Source organism: Orycteropus afer, unplaced genomic scaffold (assembly GCF_000298275.1).
Source record: "Orycteropus afer afer isolate SDZICR_OR568_19922 unplaced genomic scaffold, OryAfe1.0 scaffold00082, whole genome shotgun sequence".
NCBI classification, from domain to species: Eukaryota; Metazoa; Chordata; class Mammalia; order Tubulidentata; family Orycteropodidae; genus Orycteropus; species Orycteropus afer.
In genome coordinates this window covers 8,164,930-8,174,949 of record NW_006921669.1, presented here as the reverse complement: position 1 = coordinate 8,174,949, position 10,020 = coordinate 8,164,930, and the positions used below count along the sequence as shown (strand labels likewise).

General features: G+C 40.9%; 1 protein-coding gene and 1 non-coding gene across 2 annotated transcripts in view; one reads left to right on the top strand and one right to left on the bottom strand.

Annotated features, from left to right (window-relative positions):
- The window catches only part of NHLRC2 (NHL repeat containing 2), a 49,688-nt gene extending 41,342 nt beyond the window's left edge, over positions 1 to 8,346 (bottom strand). The window contains exons 1-2 of the mRNA XM_007941589.2: positions 8,169 to 8,346; positions 3,103 to 3,255 (exon numbers count right to left, since the gene is read on the bottom strand). Coding sequence (XP_007939780.1) covers positions 3,103 to 3,255; positions 8,169 to 8,346 — 331 coding nt within the window. The remainder of the gene's footprint in view (positions 1 to 3,102; positions 3,256 to 8,168) is intronic.
- On the top strand, positions 2,726 to 2,886 carry LOC122150056. Its single transcript, XR_006163463.1, has one exon. It is a non-coding gene; the product is annotated as a U11 spliceosomal RNA (small nuclear RNA).
- Positions 8,347 to 10,020: the final 1,674 nt, after the last annotated feature.

Genomic DNA, 10,020 nt, shown 5'->3' with positions numbered 1-10,020 from the left:
TGCAGATCGTTTGGTGTACCAGTCATTAGGACTAATTGTTTCCATGAATTTTTTATTTTCTTCATTCTTCTTGGCTTTGAACAAGGTGAGACCTATTGTTGCATCTAGATGGCAGCTTACTTCCATAAAGATTTACACAGCCTTGGAAACCCAAAGGGGGTTGCTACAAGCTGCAACCGACTTGATGGCACTGGGTTTGGTTTTGCAAGAGATTCACCTAGTACAGTATGCCCTTTGATTTCTTGACTGCTCTTCCATGGATGCTGACTATGGATCCAAGTAAAGAGAATCTTTAAAAACATCAGTCTTTTCTCTGCTTATCATGATGTTGCTTACTGGTCCAATTGTGAGGATTTTTATTTTATGTTGAGGTGAAGGCTGTAGTCTTTGATCATCATCAATAAGTTCTTCAAATTCTCTTGGCTTTTAGCAAGCAAGGTTGTGTCATCTGCATAATGCAGGTTGATAATAAGTCTTCCTCCAGTTGTGATGTTGCATTCTTCTTCAAATACTCCAGCTTCTCAATTTGCTCAGCATACGGACTGAATAAGCATGGTAAAAGGATACAACCCTGACACACACCATTCCTGATTTTAATGCATGCAGCATCCCTTGTTCTGTTTGAATGACTGCCTCTTGGTCTATGTATAGGTTCCTCATGAGCACAATTAAGTGTTCTGAAATTCCCATTCTTTGCAATGTTGTCCATAATTTATGTCAAAGACCTTTTGCATAGTCCATAAAACACCAGTAAACATTTTTCTGGTATTCTCTGCTTTCAGCCAAGATCTATCTGACACCAGCAATGATATCCCTTATTCCACATCCTTTTCTGAATACAGCTTAAATTTCTGCAGTTGTCAATGTACTGATGCAATCATTTTTGAATTATCTTCAGCAAAATTTTATTTGTGTTTGATACTGATGATAGTATATGATTATTTCCACATTCTTTTGGATCACTTTTCTTTGGAATGGGCACAAATATGAGTCTCTTCCAGTCAGCTGGCCAAGGAGCTATCTTCGACTTTCTTAGCATACAGAAGTGAGTGCTCCCAGCATTGTATCCACTTGTTGAACTATCTCAATTGGTATTCTATAACTTCCAGGAGCTTGTTTTTTGCCAGTGCCTTCAGTGCAGCTTGAATTTCCTTCCATACCATAGGTTCCTGATCATATGCAATTATATGCTACCTCCTAAAATGGTTGCTCATCAACCAATTCTTGTTGGTAGTGTGACTGTTTTTCTGCCCATCTTCCCTTGATGTTGCCTGTATCGTTGAATATTTCGACCATAGAATCCTTCAATATTGCAACTCAAGGCCATTTTATTTCAGTTCCTTCATCTTGAGAAATGCTGAGTATGTTCTTCCTTTTTGGTTTTCTAACTCCTGGTCTTTGGACACTTCATTGTCATACTTTGTCTTCTAAAGCCACTCTTTGAAATCTTCTGTTTGGTTCTTTTATTTCATCATTTCTTTCATTTGCTTTAACTATTCCACATTCAAAAGCAAGTTTCAGAGTCACTTCTGAGACCTGTTTTGGTCTTTTTCTTTCTTCACTGTCTTTTTAATAACCTTTTCTTTCTTTATGTATGATTTCCTTGATGTCATCCCACAACTCATCTGGTCTTCAGTCATTAGTGTTAAATATATTAAATCTATCCAGAGATGGTCTCTAAATTCAGGTGGGATATACTTAAGGTTGCATTCTGGTTCTCATGGACTTGTTTTTTTTTTTTCAGCTTTTCTTGAAATTGAGCAATTGATAAGTCTGCTCTGTAGTCAGCCCCTGGATATCAGACCTGTTTATGTAAGTATCTTCCTGTAAGTTGCTGTATGAATTTTTGAAAATATGATTTAGCTAATGAAAATATCTGAGTTCTCAACAAATCTTACTGATGGGCAATTTCACTTGCACTGAAGATTTTATCTGTAACTCTTTTTCTTACTAAATTTCAAGACATACTTCATTTTTGTACATATAGAGTCTAGTCTCATCTTTATTCTAATAAGATCGGAGACTCTCCTTTTTTATCTATCCTAAGAAAAGGGTTCAAGGAATTTATTTAAACCTAAGTAAGTGTAACCTGTAATTAGGTTCCTTTCCCCCTATGTTCTCTTTTTAGAAAGAGGTAAATAAGAAAAAAAGAAAAAAGCTCCGATTTTTTTAAACATTTTTTTTTCCTAGAACAAAGTATAACTTCTTTTATCTTCAGAATTTGTAATACTTTAAACAAGAATTTCCCAATTTGCTTTGAAAACATTAACATTTATAAATCATTTCATAATGAAATAGGGACAAGGAAAAAGTATGCTATAATATTTTTCATTCCAGGGTAGTTCACATCATTTGAAATTAAGCCTCATCACATTTCCTTATATCACAGTTAGAAGAGTATAAAATTAGGGTCATACATTTTATTTTTTCACAGAATATCATTTTAGGGAGTCTAAAAAAAAAACCCGACTGCCATCGAGTCAATTCCAACTCACAGTTACCCTATATGGCAGACTAGAACTTCCCCATAAGGTTTCCAAGGCTATAAATGTCTATAGAAGCAGACTGCCACTTCTCCCGTGGAGCTGCTGGTGGGTTTGAACCACCAACCTTTTGGTTAGCAGCTAAATGCTTTAATTACTGTACCATAAGAGCTCCTTTAGTGAATCTAGACACACAAAAAAGACCTTTTTAAAAATTTTGTCGTAAAAAAGTAAATTATGCCAAAAAGGGTCTTCTGTCATGAAATGGCACACATAGGGCATCTCTATTTCTCTACGTGCGGAATCGACACCAAATGTTGAAAGCATAATTTTTGTTACTTGGGGAGCTGGTGATCGTTAAGAGAAAAAAAAAAAAAAAAGTAAATTATGGCATTATTCCCAGAGAGAAACATACACTAAGTGCTGATTTTTTAGGCAAAGCGTTACCTCTAAGCTTAATCCTCCGAGGCACATGGGGCACAGCACTACTTCATAGATTAGAAATTGCTTTTAGAATCATTGAGTCTTGACGTGCATTTTCCTATGAGCAACTACATCAGCTAGTCTTCCAGTGCCCAGGCAAAGACAGTTTCTTAGAAACGAATTAAAAGGCAGATACCTTTATCCGAGTATGTGTGTTCTAACGTGTGCAGATCAGGCAATAGGTGAATACAGTTGATGCAGCAGTAGGTGAAAAAATCAAGGACGACCACTTTTCCACACAGATCCTTGTAGACAGAAATAGGTCCTTCTGTGTTCAGCCATTCTAATCCTGAAATTTGCCCAAATAGAATACAATGATTACAGAAAAAGACAAAGAGATAGAGATAATTTGTGTAAAACTTTCCATTAAAGTGTGAACCATTTTTTTTTTCTAAGGCTAGTGAAACAAAAACCTCGAGATGACAGCATTATTTATAGGCTGTGGCAACTGAATTTATTAATTTTATTTTTATACAATTCATGTTTCTTATTTTATTAAAAACCACCCCTTTCAAACAATAAACAGTAAAAATTAAAGGAATGATGTATCTTCATGACTGTGATAACACAAGTATTTATAAAGAAAAAGAAAATAAGGTAAGTCCATAAAGAGTAAAGGCCCAAAGACAGAAGAAAGATGAAAAAGAGGGGGTGGAGGAAGGAGGGAGAATGGGAAGCTGCTATTATGAAACCAAACCAAATCCACTACTACTAAGTCAATTCTGACTCATAGCAACCCTATAGGACAGAGTAGAACTGCCCATAAGGCTTCCAAGGCTCTAAATCTTTATAGAAGCAGACTGCCCCATCTTTCTCCCTCAGAGTGACTGGTGAGTTCAAACTACTGATCTTTAGGTTAACAGTCAAATGCTTTAACTCCTGTGCCACCAGAACTAAATACAGTAAGAAAAAGCTGTAATTGTATGTGTGATGAGGGAAAAATCAACACACGTAGGCAAAAACAAGAGGAAATATCAAATATTAAATTCACTGCAATTGAACCAATTTTGACTCATAGTGACCCCCTGGGGTTCCCAAGGAGGTAAATCTTTATGGGAGCAGATTGCCTAGTCTTCCTTCCTCAGAGTGGCTGGTGGGTTTGAACTGCAAACCTTCTGGTTAGCAGTTAAATGCCTTAGGCACTATGCCACCAGAGCTCCATATCAAACGTTGTTGTTATGTGCTGTCAAGTTGGAACCGACTCATAGCGACCCCTCCTTGGGTTTCTGAGGCAGAATCACTACGGAAGTAGATTGCCCAACCTTCCTTCCAAGGAGTGGCTGGTGGGATTGAACCACCAGCCTTCTGGTTAGTAGTCAAGTGCCTTAGGCACTATGCTACCAGAGGACCACCTAATTATATACACAGTGGCTTTGGTAGCATAGTGCCTAAGGCACTTGACTGCTAACCAGAAGGCTGGAGGTTCAAACCCACCAGCCACTCCTCGGAAGGAAGGTTGGGCAATCTACTTCCGTAGTGATACTGCCTCGGAAACCCAAGGAGGGGTCGCTATGAGTTGGGTCGATTTGAGGCACATAACAACAACAACAGTTACACACATAATTAGGTACAAATGAGTTATTGAGAACGAAGGTGGAACTTAAGAACTGCTGTGGCTGTTGCTATTGAATTGATTCCGACTTACGGCAACCCAGTGCGCGCAGAGTAGAACTGCTCCACAGGATTTCCAAGACTGTGTTCTTTGTGAAGTAGATCACAAGGCCTGTCTTCCAAGGGGCCTCTGTTGTTGGATGTTATTAGGTGTTGTCTAGTCGGTTCTGACTGACAGTGACCTTGACACAATGGAATGAAACAAGGCCTACTGCTGTGCCATCCTCACATTTGCTGTGCACGAATCCACTGCTGCACCACCTTGTCACCATCTTGTGGAGGGTCTTCTCCTTTTTCACAGACCCTCTACTTTACCAAGCATGATATCTTCTCCAGGAACTGGTTCCTTCTGACAGCATGACCAAAGCAGATGAGAAGACACATTTGTTTGTTCTTCTAGCAGCCCATGATAATTTTAGTATTCTTCGCCAACACCACAATTCAAATGCATCAATTCTTCGGTCTTCCTTATTCATTTTCCAGCTGTCACACACATATGAGGCTACTGAAAATATTGTGGCTTAAGTCAGGTGTATCTAACTCTACAAAATGGTATCTTCGCTTTTTTAACACTTTAACGAGGTCGTGTGCAGCAGATCTGCCCAGTGCAATATCACATCTGATTTCCTGACTGCTGCTTCCATGGGCACTGACTGTGAATCCAAGTAAAATGAAATCCTTGACAACTTCAATCTTTTCTGCATTTATGATGATCTTGCTTATTAGTCAATTTGAAAGGATTTTTGTTTTCTCTATGTTGAGGTGTAACCCACACTGAAGACTGTAGTTTTTTATCTTTATCAGTAAGTACTTCAGGTCATCTTCACTTTCCACAAACAAGGTTGTGTCACATGCATACCACAGGTTGTTAATGAGTCTTCCTCCAATTTTGATGCCACGTTCTTCTTCATCTAGTCCAGCTTCTCAGATTATGTGCTCAGCATATAGATGGATTAACTATGGTGACTGGATACAACGCTGACACACAACTTTCCTGATTTTAAACCATTCAAGTATCAGTATCCTCTTGAGCTCTGGGGGCATAATACCTAAGGCTTTTGACTGCTAACCAGAAGGTTGGTGATTCAAACTCATTAGCCATTCCACAGAAGGAAGACTGGGCAATCACCTTCTGTAAAGATATACCACCTTGGAAACCCAAAGGGGTCGCTATGACTTGAAATTGACTTGATGGCAGTGAGTTTAGTTTTTTTTTTTTTTTTCTTTTTTTTGGAGTATCCTTTTGGTCTATGCACAGGTTCCTCATGAGTACAATTATTCTGGAATTCCCATTCTTTGCAATGTTATTAATAATCTGTTAAGATCTACACAGCTGAACGCCTTTTCATAGTCAATAAAACCCAGAACATCTTCTAGTATTCTTTACTTTCAGCTAAGATCCGTCTAATGGATCAATGGCATAGTGTCCAACATCACAGCAACAAGGAAGCTACCACGTAAGACAAACTGACAAATGAGTGATGGAAAACACTTCTAGGTGGGCTTCGGTCACTAACCTTTCAGCTAGTAGCTGAACATCTAGCCGTTTAAAGTTTCTGACAGCTCTTCAGACCTGAAACTGAACTCACTCCTGTGGCTCAACTTTCAGCCAAAGGACAGATGAGCCTACAAGGTGAATAATAACACCAGGTAGGTATGCACTCCTTAAAACAATTAACTGTTGTACAGAAAAAATGGCAGAGTCCGATTGAAATTAGCAGTAAAGAGCTTTAATTTGCAAACTGGGAATCATAAAGCCCAAAGGATTGTGAACAAAAGTGATCCAAGGAGGAGACAGTTCAGAGTTTACATAAGAGAATATAAAGAAATTTGGTAAAAATTCAGTGACCGTTGACATTTAGGTAATGGTTACAAAATTGGGTGATGGTATATCTGCTTGGTAGGAAATTACATGTTTCTAAATGTGCTTTTTAAAATTAGAAAGTAATCATTACATTGGGTACATCTGGCCTCAAAACAATCATTAGACTCTGTGTGACTGCAGGGAGGACATGCATAATTCTAAAGTTTGTTTTGAGTAGGCATCTGTTCTGAGGATTCTTTTGGATCTGGCTTCCTAGGTAACAAATAAAACCTGTAAGCAAACGAAATTACACTGTTTTCTGAAATAGTTTACCAAGTAATTTTCTCAGGGTCCAGTGAAGACTGACAGGAATGAGAGGCTATATTTCTGACCCAGAGGCTACTTTTGATTCAAAATGGAGTTTTAGCTTAGCATTAAGTACCACCTTACGTGGGGGGGGGGGTGTCTTGGGGGATTCCTACCTTAATTCAGGGTGCTATTACAATGATATGAAATCAAAAGGGCAGTATTTGTCCAGGGATAAAGCTCAGAAGGCTGGAAGGGAAAGGAAAGAAGGACTAATGGAATCAGTAAACACAGGCAGAAAGTGGCAAGAGTGCTCCTGCTTTGTGCAGACTGGAATCAACATCACAAAACCGTGTATGAATTGTTGAATGGAAGGTGAACTTGCTCCGCAAACTTTAACGTAATCACAATAAAAGTTAAAAAAAAAAAAAAAGTTAAGTTTTTTTGATTTCATAAGCATTCTTGAATTTTTTTTTTTTTTTTTTTTTGCTAAGAATTAAGTATTTCAAAGCCAGTATAGATTAACAACTGAAAACATAAGCACTTCTCAAGGAGGTGCAAAGAGGTTGGAAACAAAGACTGCTGTCAAAGGTTCCATTATACCTCACAGGAGAGAACTGATCCCTACCACATTCAACCAATTAACTATACACGGGGTTTCAGTGTCCTGCCAGGAGACATGCCAACAGCAAGGAGCAAACAATACCGGTCCCCACCAAAGAAGGGAAAGTACAGTTTCATTTATCGTAGCTAGATGGGCTTCCCAAACAGCATTGTGGGGAATATCTGCTTCCTCATGTTCCAAACTCTTCACAGAGCCGGGATTCAATCTGCCTTGAGATAGGCACATTGAGATTTACAATAGAAAAAGTCCCATGCCGTTGAAAGAAATGCAGCACGGCTACGCAACCCGCAAAGCCGGGGTCTGTATAATCCAATTCCAGCATTCATTAGCTGTGAGGCCCTGGACAAGATTCTTAACATCCGTGCCTCAGTTTCCTCAACAGCAAAACAGAACTAATAAAAGTATCTCATTGGGCTGTAGATACTAAATAAACAATCTATCTGAAGTGCTCAGAACTGTGTATCGCACACAGAAAGTAATCAATAAAGGTTAGGATGATGCAGAAAGACAATGATGCCAATGACGCTGGGAGACAGCAGTCAGGGCAGAGCAGCATGCGCATTTCAATCAACGTCATCCAGACCAATACGCATTCACGGAAGGTCTACTCCGTTAAGTTCAGGTTCCCGGCTGGACTCTGGATACAGAGAAGAATATGCATTTCTCCGGCCTCTCGAAACCCTTCGTCTTCCGCGGCTTCGAGACACCTGGGACTAGAAGGGCAAAGGATCTGCCGCTAGGGTGGGGCGAAGCGCCAAACCCGGGAGCCGGCCTCGCCCACAGCTTCAGGAAGGGCGCCATCCCCCGAGAAGGGGAGGTCCCCAGAGGGTTCCCTACCCAGAAGCCAGCCCCTCACCTTCCGGAATCTCAGGCACTGATAAGTCCTGTTCCCAGCCGTCCACCTTCTGCAGATACTGGTAGACTAGGCTGTCTTTCTCTTGCTGAGTAAGGGCGTCGAGCAGGGCGTATTCCAGCGAGGTCTGAGCCGGGAGCAGGCCCGAGAGGCTGCAGCTCCGGGCTCCGGGGGACGCCATGTTCCCTCCGGTCTCTCCAGAAGCGGCTACCCGGTCCGCGGGATAGTCTAGTTTGAGGCGAGGAAGCGTTTACTGTCCTTTAGTTTCAAAATGACACATTCACTTCACTCTCCACCAACCGCACTACACGCTAACGACACTTAAAAACAAATAAGCATACAAAAATTGTATTCGAATGCCAAAGTCCAAACTGTCGCAATCCCGGGCATGTAATTACACATCATCTCAAAACACCCCGCCCCTTCCAGGTCCTTTCGCCACCGCTGAGCCTGGACATTCAGCGTGCCAGATTCAACATGAGAAAGCTTCTGAGACAACGTTTTAGAAGCGCTAAGAAACTATTTCACGACCTTCCATTTTGGAAATTAGCGTGTTTCAGAACATAAATAAAATAAACTCGTAGAACTTAAAAGGGCATAAGTATTTTTAAAATTCGTTTTAAATTCCCGCTCTTAGACACGGATCAGCCGATTCGACACAGCACTGGCAGTGGGGAGCTGTTCCCGCCAAGAGACTAAAGGTAAAGGGGTAAAGATATACTAAAGGAAGAAAGCTTTCTAAATTGGAAGTGACTGGCCAGTTGCTTTGGATTATACACAAATACAGTATTTTGTCGCCCTGGTAATACTGAAAGTGCAGGCGCGAATAGATTGTTAGCCGAGCCGGGTGAGGGGGGCGCTGAGGGGAGCGGACACAGCTGGAGCGTGGATCCGCTCCCCCGGGGCGCAGGTGGTGTCTGGGCTGCGGTGAGGGTGCATGGGGGCTGCGGTGAGGATTCCAGAGGGCCCTGCCTCTGAATCTTCAGAAGGGAAGGGCTCTGACGCCTTTTTTTTCAATCCGGCCGGCCTACCATGGTTAAGAGATGGTCGGGACCCCACTGGCCTTGCAGCCTCCGCCATGCAAAAAGAAGGTAGAACAGATGGGAAGCGTCAGGCAGGTGAACCTCGATTTTGAGCTTGCTGAGAGTCTCGGCCACCATCACGGTGGTCCACCGCTATGGTCCAGAGTTTAGAGTGTGGCCACAGTACAAGCATGACTTCACATACTTGACTTTTGTTCATTGTACAGTGTTTATTCATTGCTGACGGAAGAAGAGGCTGGACTGACCCAGGAAACCGAACTGTTGAAGAGTCGCTGATGAGGGCAATTCCATTTCTTGCCGACTCCACTTCTCTCTGCTTTTCACCCTTCTTGTTGTGACTAGTATTACTAGTAAGCTGAAGCAGCCATTTACTCAGGAACCGTGGTGTGATTCGGACCATCCTTCAGTGGAAGGAGAACTGACAGCAGCTTCATAACAATTTCACAAACGTCATTCTTGGATGAAGCTGTTGAACCTATGCTTCCCGTTAGTGCTTAATTTTCAAAGTATTACTGATTCTTATTTTTATGAATCAAGTTCTGGTAAAGTCACACAAAGAAAAACTTCTCAGATGCTGCCCTGTGGTAGGTTCTCTTAATTTTATTGTGGTATAAATGGAACCACGTGCATTCTCAGTTGTAAAGTTTAAAGTCTGTTAATGTAGACATTACCATAGCTTTAGATTCTTTTCGAGTTAGTTTTCCATTATTTTAGTTATTTTTTCAGAAAAAGAATTCCGTTTAACATTTTTGTAACAAGAAATGGACTCCCAGTTAAGATTAGTGCTTCTTTACTGACACAATTATTTTGCC